Source organism: Emericellopsis atlantica (assembly GCF_019669845.1).
Source record: "Emericellopsis atlantica unplaced genomic scaffold F5Z01scaffold_44, whole genome shotgun sequence".
NCBI classification, from domain to species: Eukaryota; Fungi; Ascomycota; class Sordariomycetes; order Hypocreales; family Bionectriaceae; genus Emericellopsis; species Emericellopsis atlantica.
Window position 1 is genome coordinate 111804 of NW_025764746.1, and position 16823 is coordinate 128626.

At 57.1% G+C, this 16823-nt stretch overlaps 3 protein-coding genes across 3 annotated transcripts; 1 reads left to right on the forward strand and 2 right to left on the reverse strand.

Moving 5' to 3' along the window:
- Window positions 1-7369: 7369 nt before the first annotated feature.
- On the reverse strand, window positions 7370-8791 carry F5Z01DRAFT_678214 (uncharacterized protein; the record flags this gene model as incomplete). Its single annotated transcript, XM_046265428.1, has 3 exons — window positions 7370-8075; window positions 8129-8387; window positions 8440-8791. 3 exons carry the CDS (start codon window positions 8789-8791, stop codon window positions 7370-7372), a joined length of 1317 nt encoding a protein of 438 aa, XP_046113951.1.
- A 3018-nt stretch (window positions 8792-11809) lies between these two features.
- On the reverse strand, window positions 11810-14671 carry F5Z01DRAFT_432912 (uncharacterized protein). Its single transcript, XM_046259700.1, has one exon. The coding sequence runs from the start codon at window positions 14492-14494 to the stop codon at window positions 11924-11926; it is 2571 nt and encodes an 856-aa protein (XP_046113952.1). The 5' UTR covers window positions 14495-14671; the 3' UTR covers window positions 11810-11923.
- A 35-nt stretch (window positions 14672-14706) lies between these two features.
- Window positions 14707-16320, forward strand: F5Z01DRAFT_667603 (uncharacterized protein). The gene has a single exon (XM_046264290.1). The coding sequence runs from the start codon at window positions 15548-15550 to the stop codon at window positions 15914-15916; it is 369 nt and encodes a 122-aa protein (XP_046113953.1). The 5' UTR covers window positions 14707-15547; the 3' UTR covers window positions 15917-16320.
- Window positions 16321-16823: the final 503 nt, after the last annotated feature.

Genomic DNA, 16823 nt, shown 5'->3' on the forward strand with positions numbered 1-16823 from the left:
TGCCTGTGAGCATGCTCAAGTCAATGTCGTCGTCGGCAGCCCGCTCCTCGGAGGCTGGTTCAGGTGCTGGCGAAGCATCAGCAGACAAGTCTCGGCTGCTTGGTGCCGCATCCTCTCGAGCGTCGGAGAAGTTCTCATCGGTCGACATCAAGCCTTCGTCAATGTCTGCAAGGCTGCGGCTGTTCCCAGATTTGGAGGGCGAAGAATCAATGTCGTGCAGCCTCTGCGCCACTGTCTCGTTGTCTACAGTCCTATTCGACTTGGTGGAGGATGGCTCAGACTGCAGCAAGTACGAGCTTCGATCCTTTGACATGGCTTCAACGGGATCCGGGGTTTGATGCTCACCCGATTCGGCGCCTGCTTCACCCACAACAGGCGGGAACTCGGGCCTGATCTCAGCTTTCGGCGTCGTTTCTTGTGATCCAGCACCATCATGTGGCACGAATGCTGGAACGGCCGTGTCGAGACTGAGTGGCGGTCCTCCACGGTCTGCTTCCGCATATCGACCTTCAGCATGCTCATCAGCCGACTCCCAGGCTTCAGATCCAGGGCCGGGGGAGCTCCTGGACGAGGCCTCGCTAGGAGGAAGAGCAGGCAGATCGGCTTGATCGAGATCATCCGGTGCCGCTCCATGGCGGTTATGCTCGAGCAGATAGAGTGGTTTATACTCGCGGCTGTTGTCCCAAGATGTGGGACGAGCACCGCGTCGTGTTGAGCTAGGCGATTCCGGCATCTTTGGAGACCCGGCAGGCGACGGCTTGAACACATTGGGCGACGATGGTCCAGATCGATTGCCCATTCTGAGTTGTATAGGGATAGCCGTGTTGCTATGCATTTTGACTGGTGTCTCCTGGGCGCTCTTACGCCTGGCGTGGGCTTGCTTCGTGTTCCTCTCCTCGGGCGGTGTGTCTGGCCTGCTGTCCGGCAGACTAGGCAGCTCCTCAGGGGCCTTGACGGGGGATCCAGGCTCGCTGGGAGGCAGAGGGAGAAGGTCGCCATATTGAGGGTCGATGGCCGGTTTAATGGCCCTGGCCACGACGTCGGGGTCCAGATCGACGTCGCGCGACCATTCAGTGATCTCTTGAGAAGGGTCCTTCTTCTCAGAGAGCGCATCGTTGGCATTGAGGCGGGAGAGGGTGGACGCAGCGGCATACCCAGCAACACCCGCCAAGCCGACACCCGCGCCAAGGGTGCCGGCATTACCTAAAAAAGACTGACTCTTCGATTTGTCGTCGTCTCTCTTGAAGATACTGGAGAAGAGGCCACCGCTGCTCCTCTTCTTCGAGAGCTCGGCCTTACGACCACCGGGCGCGGACGCCACAGACTTGGCATCGTCATCGTCCTCGTAGCGGTATGAGCGCCTGCTCGACTTCCTGTCATCGCCGCGAGACTCGGACACAACGGAGCTAACGTCGCGGTCCTCAAACAAATCCCGGGTTCTGTCCCTGTCCGGTGGGCCATCGCCGTACTCGTAGAAGTCCTCTGCAGTACCACTGCGTCTCTTCGACTTGCGGCTGCGCCTCGAAGTTTCCGAACCAACTTCAGAGGGCGCTGCTGAGCGTGATGGTGAATCGTAAGCGCCTGAATCGCGTCTAGAGGGAGAGTCATGGCCACTTGATTCACGCTTGTGCCTGCGGCGATGCTCCTTGCTTTCTTTCCAGCTATCGTCGGCGCGGCCGGCCTTGCTCAAGTCGTCGACAGAGTAGGAGCGCGAAGACTCATACAAAGCCGATTCGCGCTTCGACTTTTTCTTGTGCTTCTTGAGGTCCTCGTCCACGCCATCTCCATTCTTATCCTTTGACAATGACAAATCATCAACAGAATAAGAGTGGTCGATAGGGGCCGTGGTTGGCGAGTCGTATAAGCTCTTGGACTTTTTCTTGGACTTTCTTGGCTCGTCCAAGTCATCGGTAGACCTTATATCCCTGGAAGAAGCAAGGTTGGCGAAGGACTCGATGGGCACAGAAACGCGCGAGCTGTCGAGGTCATCCAAATCACGGCTCCTACGGTCCTTGGACTTTCGGTTGGATGAGTCAGGCCAGGTGCCATTCTCGACCTCAGCTTCTGGAAGAGACTCGGGCTCAGCGTAAACCTCGGTTTCCCTGGCTGATGATGCCGCCGCGGCAGCCTCCTCTTCCGCCTCCCTGGCCTCCTTAGCCTCCTTTTCGCGCTTGCGCCTCTCCTTCTTGCTAAGTTTGACGGGTGGCTCCTCTTCCACCACAGGAGCCGGCTCAGGGGCTTCGACAAAGGGTTCAGGCTCTTGCGCAGGCACATCACGGGCACCGCTAGACTCAGCAGCTTCATCAGCGAGCTGCTTCTGCAGCTTCTCCCGCCTCTTCTTCTCCTTCTTGCTGAGCTTTCCCGTAGACGATGTAGCATCTTCCGTAGACTCGGTGGGCTTGACCTCGTCTTTAGGAGTCTCGACCTCACCCAGAACGAACCCAGGCTCAGTCGGGCCGGGTTGTGGCTCACGTGAGGCAAGATCAGACACTGTTTCAGAGTACGCAGGCCTGTACAGGCCATTGCCATTGATTTCGTTGGTGCCAGGAGGCGAGTCTCGGCGACGATATGTTGGGTCGTCAATGACAATGTTGGGGTCGAAGCCAGTATCCTTAAGCCCAGCTGCCAGGGTGGCAGCGAACTCAATGTCGTCGGCAAAGGTGCCGGGCATCTGCTCCGGACTGGGACTGGAAGGCTTGGGTCCGGGCACAGGAGGTGCGCCATGATCATCTTCCATGCGATAAGCGTGGATGGACCGGCTTGAGCTGGGATCCATCTCCTTGGGCGACTCGACAACGATCTGAGGTTCATTGTCGGGCTCGATGCTGCTTCCAGCCATGGCGGCGGCAGCGGCTCCCCAGGCGCTTGTCTTATCTAGGCTTGGCCTCGACGATCCGCGCTCATCGCCCAATTCGCGGTCATCCCTGGGCTCAGGCGTCACTACTTTGTACTGGTTTTCCCCCCAGCTGACAGACTTTGCAGGGACAGTCATGATCTCGCCGTTTGGTCCGACAACAACGGTAGGCCCAACATCAGATTGTGTCGTGTCGTCCTCGATGTCTCGAGTCCGTCTCCTGCGGGAGCTGACACCAACCTCGGATTTTGACGATCTGGTGTCGTCTCTGTCCTTGTCTTTGCGCCTCTTGCCGATGCCAACGTCTGACTTTGAAGACGAGTCTGTGTAATCGCGGTCGCGTACATCCCGACCCTTGCCACGTTCATTGATGCTGCGGTCTTCAGGTTGGTCCTTCTCTTCCTGCACTTCAATCGCAGGGGTGGTCTTGCGGCTGGATGCCGGGGTCGGGTACACCAAGTTCAAGAGTGGGCGCGCACGCTCAGTAGATTGATCGCGCATGTAGTCAGATCCGCCGTACTCTGCACGGAACCGTGCCAGCTCGCTGGGCGAGAAGACATTGTCAATCCTGACATCGGCGTTGTGCTCGCCGTACTGATCCTGAGCGTGCTGCTTCATCTGCGGTGGGGTGACGATCGTCGGGGGATCAGCCTTGTCGTCCTCATCGTCCTTATCCCATTTGTCCATGACCGACTTCTCGGGAGTAGCACCACGGTTGCGGACCTCATCCGAGGCGATTTTCCGTGCGGTCTCTTGCTCCCGGTAGTATTGGTCTGCCTCGTCCTGTACTGCGTCCCTTTCACGTCGACTCCGGCTACGCGATCTGGATTCGGGATGTCCCTCACCACGCTTGCGACTCTCAGACCGAGGGGCTTCAGTCATGATGGCACCGGCCATGACAGCGGCCGACACAGGTGCTACTGCATGCGCTGCTTTGCTGGTGACGTAGTCTTTTGCTGCCTGTTGCTCCTCGGGGGTCGAGCGCTTCTTGTATTCCTCCACCATCTTTTCGATCTCAAACGAGTCCCTGCGGCTCAGGCGCCCTCCATCAATCTCAGGAGCGTCAGGGTCTGAGTCGTCAAAGATTGGCTCCCGGTCGACGACGACAACAGCTGGCGTCAAAGGCCTGGCGGATGCACCTGATGGCGGGTCGGTGTCATGGACTTGGTACTGGAAAGGGTCAATAATCGGTTTTTGGGGGCCCCTCTCCGTCTCCGTAGTCTTTTCGGAACCTGCCTTCATGGGTAAGGGAATGTCGCGATAGGCCTCGGGCACATCCTCGTCATACTTTCGGCTTGAGCGCCTCGAGCTACGTGAGACCTCGCTGCGAACTTCGGCGGGCTCATACTTGTCACGTCGTTTGTATGACTCGCGCGTCGGGTCCTCTTCGACAGCGTGGTCCCGGTGTTTCCTCGAGACATCGCTACGATCGTCTTGACGTGAGGAACGCTTGCGTTCCTTCTCCTTGTCCTTGTCGTCATACACGGAGGATCGAGAGTCGCGCTTGGGCTTGCGTTCCTTGTCCTTTTCACGGTCCTTTTCGCGTCGCTTCTCTTTTTCGCGCTCCTTCTCGCGCTCCTTCTCTCGTTCGCGCTCTTTCTCTCGTTTTTCGCCACGCTCTGAGCGCCTTTCCCGCTCACGACGATCAACATCAGCTACTTCGCGTGACTCCTTGCGATCGCTGCGGTCATCTTTGCGGTCACTGACCAGCGCAGTTCCAGCAGCTGCGGCTGCCGCACCGACAGCGGCAGCGCCAATCCAGCTTTTGCTGTCAGAGCTCTCCTTTGGAGGCTTAGCATCACGTCTCGTGACGTCCTCGAGTTTCTCGGCATCGTACACCTTGGGAGATACCGTTTGCCGAGGGACAGGTTGCTGCAGGGGAACAGGCGCTGGCCTCGATCTCTGCGGGAGCTCGCGCTGCAGTGAGGCGTCGAAGCGAGAAGGATCCGCCGTCGCCACTGGGTGGACAGTGCGCATAAGGCCCAGGGGCTCGGTGCTAGAGCGTGTGAGAGGTCGCGGGTCACGCGTGAGTGGCTTGCCGTCCTCGCCAAATCCGCAGGGCGTATTAATCATGCCACGAAGAGAGTTGACAGGACCGAACAAGTGCGGGTCGACGACTGAGCTCTTCCTGTCGGCCATGCGCCCAGCTGCTGCTGTCATTGCTGCGCCTGTCACAGCGCCGGCGGCAGCTGTCATTGTCGGGCGGATAGCCTGCGAAACGACAGTCCCATAGGCCATGGACGAATCGGCGCTATCATCAGAATCGGACTCAGAATCAGAATCATCGGAGGCGGACTCCCATTCGGAATCGTCCGCGGAAGAGTCGACCCTCATCTTCGATCCCCCGAGGCCCCGGCTCTTGGCCCCAGGCTTTGAGCTCTGATAGTTGCTGTACTGGGTGGCAGCAGAAACGAGACCAGATGGACGGGATAGTCCCGCCCTCCGCATGTCATCCTCGTTGCTTGCCTTCGCAAGGTCAGAGAGCTGACGCCCAATTGCCATGATCTCTTCATCGGTCTTTCGCCGACGTGGCGTGGGTGCCTTGGGAACGAACTGGTTGTTCACATCATAGTAGTCAGCCGCGAGTCCTGCTGCAGCTCCAGCAGCTGCCGTAGCCGCCAAGGGTGCGGCGAAGTTGGTCTGCGCTTCATGCTGTGTCGGGGGATGCGAGAACGATTGCGAATGCCCATGCGACGGCGCATAGTGCGAGGGCGTCTGGGGTTGGTGGTGGCTGCTGGAGGCCTGGGCCGCCGCGTAGGCGGCAGCACCCGCCGCCGCTGCCGTCGCTGCTCCAGCTGCTATTCCCGTAGAGGGCCCGGACGCCGAGGGCAGGGAGGAAGAGTGGCCATGCTGCGACGGTCTATCGTGTCTGGCCGTGAAATCGCGACTCGATTTCCTCCGTGGGATATAGCCCGTGCCATATGCGAGGTCCGAATTGACGGACGAGCTGGAAGAGTTGCCAAAGTACAGCACGCGCGCCCTTCGCTTCGCTTTGCCGCTCCTCCTCCGCCTTAGACGGCGGTGCTCTGATGGTGTGCGGAAAAAGGTATTGAAGACACCGCCTAGTCCCCTGGGTTTGGGAACTTCGGGGTATCGTCGCGAGATGTCGAGGAGTGAGGAGGATGTGGAGCTCGAGCCGGAGGAGCTGGAGTATGCCCTATCGCGATGGTAGGATGGAATGTGGTTGTGTCTAGCGGTCTCGGTTGGTGCCGCGCCACCTGGCGCCCTTGTTGATGACTCGCCCGCTGTCTGTGAATAGTATTGTGAGGGTCGGCCGCCACGATCATCGTGGGTCGTGCTATAGTATGTTGCCGACTCGTACTGGGGCGTGCCTGTGTTGTGGAATGACCTCGTCGCGGTGGGAGGGACGACATGCTCGGGAGAAGCTTGTCTCTCGGCGCGTCGCCGTCTCCTGGAGCTCTCAGGGCTCCGGCGACGGGAGTCATCCATCGTTGCTGGTTCCAACGGACTGCGTCGTGTGCGCCAACCGTGATGGGTGATCAAGGGGCTGCACTGCGCAGTGAGCAGTCGGTGGCAGGTGGTGATTTTTGTTGTTGTTGTTTTGGAAGGCGCTGCCCAGCCGGAGCAGATGCTCTTTCAGCTGCGTCTCCAGTCGTCAGATCTCCCAGACAGGCCCGACTGGGTCGCTGGGCCCCGGCTCCAGTCCCCATCGTCGAAGAAGCGGTGGCTGGGATGGCCCTCTTTTGCCCAATCACATACTCGTCTCGCCGCCGCGACCATTGACGGGCCACGGCCAGACCCGCCCGAGCCCAATTGAAGCTGAGATGGGGGGCCACCGCGAGCGAAAGTCCATGATGTGGCTGACAGAATAAAGAGCAACGATCGCTTCAACTCATCGCCCAGTCAATCGATACTTGATGGATTGAGTATTGCGCATGGTCGCTGCTGTGAAGCTGCGTCTGCGACAGATGCACTGAGCTTACATCGGTTAGGAAGTCACTGATGCCTTACACACTGCTTGGGTACGTATTCATGCGTTTCACTCCCATCGTCTGCTGTGCTGAGCGGTCTATTTTGTCCTCAACCGGAACCACAAGTGCCAACTGGCAATGCATTCAAGACATGCTCATTCGTCATGAGATCGGGTCTCCTCATGCATGTCCTGCAGAGCCCGCCGAGTCGCCGAGTGGGCTTTGCATTTTTACTTACCCGGTAACTCATAATTGTGTGCTTTTCACGCTTACTACAACCATAAAGTTTAAGAGATTTTAAAATGACTATCGACCTCCTATCTCTCGTGACCGATGCACAAGGACGCATTTATATTCTTAGTACCCATGCGCCTCCGAATGCTAAGCCTGGCCCACGACGCCAAAACGGAGCTAAACTTGCACACAACAAAACATTTGTGTGAGTCCGAGTCTTGTCCACCAAACTTTATTATTCCACCCCTCAAACCGCAATATCCCCATAAACCTACACAGGTGGCTGAATTCATAGGTAACAGGCCGCTTTGCTGTATAAGGGGGTTTCTCAATCGGTCCTCCCCTCCTCCTAGGACGGATTCATGACATCGTCGCCATGAGAGTGACTGGGGTTATTGCTGGCGCTGGGCCGCGGCATGCCCAAAGTGCTGTAGTAGTTGAATTGCACGGCATAGTAATAGCCCTGACCCGCTTCCGATGACAGACTCGGGTCCGCCAGGGCACCGGAGGATTCTGCACCCCAGACGCCGTTGCGGCCTATGTAGCCTTCATATGGCACTCCGGAGGGAAAGAACAAGTCCCCACGCGGGAGAGCGGCCTGGCTCTCATCGAAATTCGTGGCGTAGATAGAACCAGGAGCGGGCAAGGCATCGGGCAATCCTAGATAGCCTGCGCTCGGCAGCGGGAGTTGGCCATTGACAGGGGTCTGGCCAAGTGGTGCACGGTTTTGTACAGAGCTGCGCTCTAGTTGGTACTGCTCTTCGGCAGACGCAGTCCACAGCTCTGTCTGCGGCGTAGCTGTGTGATCTTCATGTATGCTTTGGCCTTGGCTTCGTCGGAATGTGCGCGTGCTTTCAGCGCCACTGGTATTGCCAGGGGACGTCAGGGGACGCTGCTGAGTTGAAGCCGCCTGGTGTGGCCCGGACAAGGTGATTCTGCGACGCGAAGATGGTCGGTTCTCGGCCAGCGCGGCGTACCTCGCACGCCTAGCCCGTAATGCCGCGTCAATCAATCGTCGTGATGCTCGGTCTTCTGAGTCGTCGCGTCTATCCAAGCTAGGTATGACAGTTAGCTCGGATCTGGCCTGCTCGGGAAAGGGTTGGCGTACAGCTGACGTCTGACTGACTGGATCTCGCGAAAGTACTGCGCCATATTTCGCAGCCAGCTCGTGGCGATGCAACGCCCGTGCTTTTGCACAGACGGAACCAGCCGAGCTCGACAATACGGGCATTCCATGTGCCTGGATTCCGCGAGCCACCTTTGCATACATTGGTCGCCAAAAACATGTTTGCACGGGAGCTGCAGGGCCACCTCGCTGATCCCCTCGGGGGTCTCGACGCCGTAGCTCTCGAAGCACATCTGGCATTCTGGTGATGAGGTCAATAGAATGTTCCCAGTACCACGTCGATGCCAGCTTACCAGTCGAATCCGCAAGTACCTGGGCTTGCTGGAATCCTAGCAAGGGCTTCGTCACCTTGATCCTCCACTCTCTCAACGGCGCCTCTATAGCCTCCCTTTCATAGTCTTCCACGTTTGCGCTGCCGAATTCGGAATGCAGACGGTTTCTAGCTGCGCGCACCGTCTTGTCCACTTGGGCGATACTGACATCCGTAGGCCGTGCCGCCTCTGCATCTACCTGGTCAAGCCAGATGTCATATTCCTCGTCCGAGTCGTCTTCGTAAGGAGAGTGCGTTGTTAGAGGGGCCTGCCTCGGGAAGGGTTGTCTGACGCCAACCTGGGTGCCATCCCGCGGTATGGCCAATGGCGGCATGATATCTCTGCCTGAGAACAGGATCAGCATTTGTACAAGCACACAAACGACTTGGTTGCGTAGCACAATATCCAGTGCCTAGTTTTGGCTCTTGCTACACATGGCCAAGGTGGTACTGGGGAGTCATTCCTTACCTGCAAGGGCGGTACTCCTAATATCGGCATTTGTGGATGATGTGTGTTCAGTCTGGTGGGCAGAAGAACGCACAGCATGTCGAAAGGCAATATCAGCTCTTGATGACACAGTTGACATTCGATTCCTGTGACCATTTTCATGGCTTGGCGCGGAGTGCCATGATGCGCGGCTAGACCTTGCTCTAGGGCTGGACGCTGTGTGTGGTGGCCTTGAAGGATTTAGACTTGACGCCTGGGCTCTGCGCCTGTTGATCGCTGTTAACCGGGGGAGTTGAGTGACCGGATCCCTCACAGCTTGGCGATTGATAAAAGTCCCCGGTAATGGCGGCAGTGGAGCAGGCAGAGGTGGTTGAGATTGTCCAAATGTGAAGCTCGGGCGCGGATAGTCGGAGTCGTGAGATGCTTGACGCGCATGCGATGATCTGTTACTCGCCGGTACTGGAGACAAATCTTCCGCTAGATTATGATCACCGGACCTGTCAGACTTTCTTTGAGCCCCCGGTTCCCCAGATAAAGCATAGATATCCATGGCGAGTTAATCCTTGTACAGCTGTCCTGAGCGGCGACAACATGCGCCTGCGTCCGCCGTCGCGGCGCTATCCTCGACGCAGGTGATATCTGCACACGTATAGAATAGGGTCGCTGAGAGCAAGCCACATATGACTATGTCTTGTGAATGAATATAATGCGCGCTTCGGCTGGCAGAACTGCGTTCGAAGCACCGCTCTCTTCGCACAAGAGTAAGTCCAGATAACAGCGTGAGGCGAGAGTCGAAAAGGGCCGACGCTTGCGGCTGATCCGCAGATATAGGCGAACGCCGAAGAACCCCAAGGCCCAGTGAATCAACTCCAAGATGCCGACGAAGATGAGACGAAGCAGGTGACCGAGCGATACGATGGGCCAAGTGTTTGCTCGTGTGCACTGCGGTGTACGGTGATGCTGCCTTGCTTTTGGCAACTCCAGTCAATGGTCTCCTCTTCCCGCCCGCCTATTGATTTCCAGTGTGAGGTGAATGCCTGGCCAGCGCAGCCCGCCCCAATGTGCACCGTTCGCCTCAAGCGTCAGTCAGTCAGTCAGTCAGTCTGCCCAAGCCGGAGCGCGCACAAGATTCTGGCCCAGCGACTCGAGTATCGGACAGTGGCGAGTGAGCGAGTTGATTGCCCTCGCTTCCAAAGTGCCACAGGCGAGCGACTGGAGATGCTGGCGCTGGGTATCAAGGTGGAATGGGTACGCAGTTGAGATGTTGGCGGCACAATGTGGTCGGTCACTGGGCGAGGCGCGATGAGGAGATATTAGATATTGGACAAAAAGTCACACGACAGCGAGGGCAGGAAGAGGAGAAGGAGGAGCAAAGTTGAGGTCAAGAAGTGTGGCCTGTCGGCGACGTAACCTGCGGGAGGAGGCTCGACTGCGAGTCAGCTGAGACTTGTCCCGAGCCTGTTTCTGGAGGCGCAACTCCAACGGGCCATTACGGGGTCACAGCACGACGGACCGACGGTGATCACAGTGCTAAGTAGGCAGTGAGGGCAAGGGGCGGTGGGCACACCGGTTGCGAGCGAGAGCGAGTCGGGTGCGTGTAATGCGTTGCGTTTGCGGGACATGGAGCGTATAAGCGTGTGCCCGCCCGCCAAAGCCGTGATAGCGAAAGGCTAATCAGTGACGGGGTACATGCAACAGGCCAAGATGGAATGTGCGTGATGACTGAACCGGAAACCAACGAACGAGCTGGGCAAAATGGCAAGCGGCACGAGCGACTGGACTGGAGTTGGGGCTGGAGATGATTGATGAGTGGTGAATGAGGCGGGCAGAATGCTTGCTGTGCATGAGATCAAAATAGCCCCAATGCCTGGCTGGTGTTGCAATGATGCGGCGGCCTGGGACGGACGGACGGCCTGGCCTTGTCGCATGAATGAAATGAAATGCAGATGAAAAGTCGCCCATGGAACGTGACGACCAAGGTGGTGAGGATGACGATTGGAAGCAATCAGCCGACCATGCGCTGCACTAATAACTTTAGTAGTTGACTGGACCTGGCTGATAGATGACATGGCCGACCCTCCGGAGCGTGCCAGTCATAATTATGCCGAATGACCCCCAACGGAGTGGTCGTGGCAGCATATGATCAATGGCCAAGGCAAGTTTATCATCGATCAATCAATCAATCACCTGCTGGTCTGGTCCGGCCTGGTCTGGCCTCGCCTCCAGTGAGTCCAGTCACCTCCGGTGCGCGTAGCACATGTAGGGGGCAGTGTATCTGGTTTGGTGGCGGCCACTTTGGCTCCATTTCAAGTTCGCTGTCATCAATCAACGACAAACAGTGCTAATCTGGGCGCCAGAGAGACAATATCCCTTGGCTAGCCCAGCCAACCACGCCAAGGTCACATTGCTGTCATCGATAATGCGGCCTGGGACTGTCTAGACTCTGGTGGCTGCAAGGAGGGGTTAATAACCGTTAATGGCTCGGAAGAAGCGCCATGCAGCTCCAGTCGTTTCGCTCGCATTGTTCGCTAAGATGCTGGAGCACAACGTACCCAAAGTACCTTGGCATTTCGTGCTGCAGCGGTGACCGCACACGGCGGTGAACAAGAAAAGGCTCAACAGTTTCAAATAAATGCTTGCTGTTGCTCCTGCCACCGCCTTCCGTTTCGGGCTGCTGCTTGCGGCACAATCGACTGAGCGCTAGTGTCGTAGCGACCGCATCTTGGAATGATGAACCAACTATTTGATCTGTCAGAGCATCACCACAGCGATGAATCCAGGAAATAATCATGCATGATCTTTGCCTGTAGCTTGAGGAGTAAAAGCAGCTTTTGATTCAGTCACATGCATGCAACGCTCTTGGCGCTGCTCTGCTGCGTCCTCCACTCTCTCGCCCCTATCGTCCCTGTGACCTGACTGCAGGCGATAATAGCACATTCAACCTTTCCCTGAGCAGCCTTCACGGGTATCTATTCACTTCATGGCTCATTGTCTCTACGTATTGCGGGATCACCACCGCTCACTTCTTAGGGATGCGGTACTTTCCACCCACGAGCTCCACGTTGCCCTCGGAAACCTTCTCGTTCATGAACTGCTGCAACTCCTCGCTTGTCCACGTGCACCCACCCGGAATCAGCATCTTCATCATGGTGAGAATACCGGCCAACGGCTTGGGGCCACCATTGGTCAGCATGCCAACGACGAATTGCCAGTACACTGTCTGACGCTGCTGTTCCTGCGCACTAATACCCTTAGCCTTGCGCGCCGAGGCAGGCTGCCGACTGCCATCGACAGTCGTGTCGGGATCGTCGCCGGGGCTCTCGTCATCGAGGCGTTCCATGACAATGTAGGTTCTATCGCCAATGTCCTTGAGAACCTTTTGTGTCTGCCAGAATGTGAGAGCAGCGTCGAGCAGATCTTCTTCAATAGTCAGCTGCAGCCATATCTCGTCAAAAGTCTTCTGGACAGGCGCCGTCTCGCCCTCTTGGTCAAAGGCAAAGATGACGGCTGCCTCGTATGTTTTGCATTCCATGTCAATGGTGCGGTCCTCCAACTCGAGATGTACGGTAGCCAGCCCCAGATGATCGAGCCAGTTAAGCTTCCGAGCGTTCTTGACTCGCTCAAAACCAGCCGCATACTGCTCCTGCAGCGCCGCGACAGGCTTTGGCACGACAAATGGTTCCTTTGGCATACTGGGCCAGAACAGCCTGGATAGGATTTTGGAGTGGAAGCCAAGCGAATGCCCATCGGCATCCAAGGTTGGCTCAAGACGCTGCGCGAGAATCGCATCTAAGCGACGCGAGTCTTGGATGTCCTTCATCATGACATCGCAGTTTTGCAGTGCAGGCTCGCCGAACCTCCTTTTGAGCAGCCCCAGAACTTTGAGCTCCTGTTGATAGCTCGTCTGGCTCGACAGGAGGCGTTCGGCAATGATGGCTTGGAACTCCTTGATGAAGATTTCCTGGGATCCCAGGGCACTGATCAGTGTGCCGATGACGTCTTCGTTCTTTGGTCGCTTGTAGTTGACTCCTGCGTCGACGGGATCGGGGATCCAGGACATGTCGTTCCAGTCAGCATCGTCGCCCTCGATCTGGCGGCGCTGTTGCTGGGCCGGGTCATTTAGAATAGTAGCTAGTTCCACCAGTCTCTTTTCGCTCTCCTCCTCGCTGAGATCCTTGGGGTTAGAAAGAAGTCCCGTAACGACAATGCGGATCGCGTCGTCTCGCTGGCACAGATAGAGCTGCAAGGCTTGGACCACCCGATCGAGAAGCACCTTGGAGGGATCCAGTGCATGGAATGTCCGGATCATAGAAACGTACGTCTGTAAGATCGACAGCGTCGAGCGCCCCGGATTGAGCAGTCTCTTTTGTAGAGTCGCAGAGAAAACGTCAGTCAGTTGCAGACGGCGCTCGGGTGTTGTCACCGCCGCGCGCAAATCATCGACACCCCCTTTGCTGTGAGGCCAGCGCAGGACAATGTCAAAGAGCTCCTGTATGCGGAGCGAGACCAGGCGTCCGATGCCAATGTCCTTCCAGCACTCGACATCGCCATACTTGACCTGGAGTCCAAGTCGGTTGAAGACGAGTACAGCCAGTTGGCCGTATCTGTTTTCGATCCATTCCCGCAAGTCAGCCATACATCCGGTGAGCATCGCAGCGGCCGGCACAGCAGACAGGCCTTCCCCTCGGGGCTCAGACCATACACCGGAATACGTCTTGTAGATGTGAGTCTGCATGCTAGAATCCATGATCTCGGCCAGCAGGGCTTGGAACTTCTCTCCGGCCAGGCCCACACTCTGAAGTGAGTCTACAAGCTCCAAAAGCTCAGCCCTGGGCACAGCTGTCCGCTCATCTTGATCCAAGCCTGTGGACGAACCTGGATGCGCGTCGTCGACACACACAATGCTGACTATGAGCCTACTCAGAACCTGGCGTAAGGCATTCTGCAGACCTGAGGTCCAAGAGCTACCTATGATGGCATGGAGATCCCGTCTAAAGCGCAGCATAGCATGGTGAGCACTTGATTCGCTGGCGTAGCCGCGCACGATCAGCGACAGGCCGTAGAGGTACTGGCGATGAGCCGCCTCGAGGGTGCGGATGCTTGCCAGCAGTGCCTGGTCATGACTTCCCTGGCTGGAGCATGCCGAGAGCAAGGGCAGGACATGGTTGACAAAGTGTTGCCGGACTTGATGCGTATGCCAGGAGAGTATGTCGTCCGTATGAGGCGCGAGAGGGACGGTTGAGCGGGGGTCGACGAGCAGGGCCACAGCTGAGCTGAAGACGTCATCATAGTCCTGCGACTCGGAGGCGAGTGTCCCGAAGGAGTCTTCAATGGCCACCGATGAGGGTAGCTGTATGCGAGACGTGACTACGTGCCATGCGCGGTCCCATTGCACCTGGTCGCTCATGAGCCCCTCATGAAGCCTGGGGGCGGCAGCATCAGTGGCAAGCGCCGAGGGGGGTGGTGGTGGTCCACCAAAGGGCTCGCCCGGCTCAGTCGACGGGAGCAAGGGCGTGGGTTGCGAGATTTCAGCGTCGAACACGGAGTGCAGCACCTTGTGCTTTCGCGCGCGGAACTTGGACACGGCCATGATGCCCTATTCCGGGATGAATTGCCGCTGCAGACGCGGATGGCGCATGCTGCTGGCAAGGTTTTTGCGCCTGGTCAAAATGCGCTTAGCACTGCGACGCCGGGCGGCTTTGACGGCTGCTTTCGAGAGGGTGTGGTTTGACGTTGTGGTCTTGATTGTTGTTCACTAGGGTCAATCAGGAGCGGCTGCCCTCCATTGTTGTTGTGGACCGGACCCGCGGCAAGCCAGGGGCTTTTTGCCTTAGTAATAAGCGACTGGGCTTACCAACAACCAACAACCAACAAGCGCGGGCGCTTGGGCGCTTAACCGCGATGCAGCAGCCACAACTTTATGCAGGCTGAGACGGCTGGGCAAGTGCATCCATCCGGCGTCATCTCCAGTTGCAGGGGCAGCATCAAGACTAATTGTCGAGCTGTCTACGCACGTACCTAGACAATGTCTTCTTGATACTGCTTGCACAGCCGCGTAACAAGCGGTTATTCGTCACCTTTATCCGCAGACCCTAATTAGCCATGTCGACGCTGAGGCGTGGGGCCTGCAACGTGAGACCCGTCGCGCCAAGCAGCGCCTGGACTTACTGGAGGCTGGGTTCTATGTGAACGCCAGGGCCCAGGGCTCAGCAGTCACCAGTACACCACCCGACGGCCGAAACTCTCCCAAAGCCTGTAACTGAGAGAATTATCTCTACCTAATTACCTTGCCATTAATAGCGCATCTATTATAAGGTCATTCCAAAGTCGCATGCTTCGCCCGTTTGGATCACCTGCAGCCATTTGATGCCGTAACTTGACTTTGGTGTCACGATTGACTGGAGAGGAGGTTGCGGATAGTGATGGCACTTTGTCGCGTGGACGGTGGAAGTTGTTGGGCCCACTACGCACGGCGACCAACAAGAGAACCTCCGTCATTCAGATTGTTCGCCTTTGTTGCCAATTGCTCAAGTCAAACTGGTACTTGTTGTGGCTGCGAAAGTGTCGTGCCAGGCGGGACTGCGCTTGTCGTGGCCCGCGGGAACGAAGTGGTGCCTATGAATTATAACATTGTACAAGTAACATGTCGGTGAGAGTCAGTCTGCTGGCGCTTGTTGATCTGCTCCGGCACCTGTGCAGTAAAAGCTCACAGTGGGGTTCTGGAGGAAGCAAAGAAGGAACCAACTGCAATCGTCCAACTACCGACGGTGACATTTTGCGTTGCGATAGCGCTCACACCGGGCAGGTGGGAAAGAAATGTGAGCTGCCAGCCACCCGTCGCGCCTTGCGTTGCAACGAAAGGACAGTGGACGGGCTACGAGGAGGCTCACATCTCAGCTCGCAACCCCGGGGCCGAACTTCGAAGCAGCACTCCCTGTCGTGGGGAACCTGTCGGACTCGGGACCGCGAGGGTGGCGAGTCCAGGTCCGGCCCCGCCTACTCACCACTGTGACTCCAGGAGATCATCCAACTTGGCGACCGAGCGAATGGTACACACCCATCGTGGCAGCGTCGCAGTGTGACCCAAGCCTCCAACGTCAAGTGGATAGCAGACGCACTGCTTCGTAGTAGCGTGGCTGGTGGGTAGGTAGGGCGCTCAGATGCAGGTCGGATGCAACATTGCCAGGGCAAGGCAAGATGGAGTTGTTTGCAATAAAGCCCTGCTTATGCGAAATCCAGAGTGATTGACTAGCTCGCATTCGCAAATCGAGGGGAGGAAGATTTGAATGTTCACTGCCGAATCCTTTGTTTCGCGGATAAGAGCCCTGCAGAGTGACAGCTGGGAGGGCTTGGCATTTAAGAGCTGATTGTTCGGTAGAAGCAGTGAAGAACAACTCATGGAAGATGCTTGGCTGCTGCCTTGGGGGCGCCAACCCGGCTGAACCGAGGTGACAAAAATGACCTTACCGTCAGTTTGATGAACTGATTATCTCGCCCCCAACTGCCAACTGCCAAGAGGCTACAGATCTGAAACGATATCTGTTGGCCCAACCACGACGCTAAAAATCCCGGTACTCGGGCATTCTGGCGACGAATTTCCCAAAGAGGCGGTCACTTTTCGGCGATCACGACCATTAGCGTTTACGTACTCATGAGGCGACGATCCGGTCAGTGACGGAGGGGTTTAGGGCGTCCAGCCTGACTCGGGCCTCATGTTTCCGGGGCGCAGGCCGCAGCCGTGTGGAATGCGTGAAGGCATGAGACTGGGTCAAGATGAGACTACTACGTACGAATAGACGCCAGCCCAGCAGGGAAGAAAGGCACTGGAGACATCCTGTAAGCGACGGATCTCGAGACGACAGTTGCCACTTTCTCATTTCCCAGCTACGCACGTGTAACTTGCGATCGCAATGTCTCAA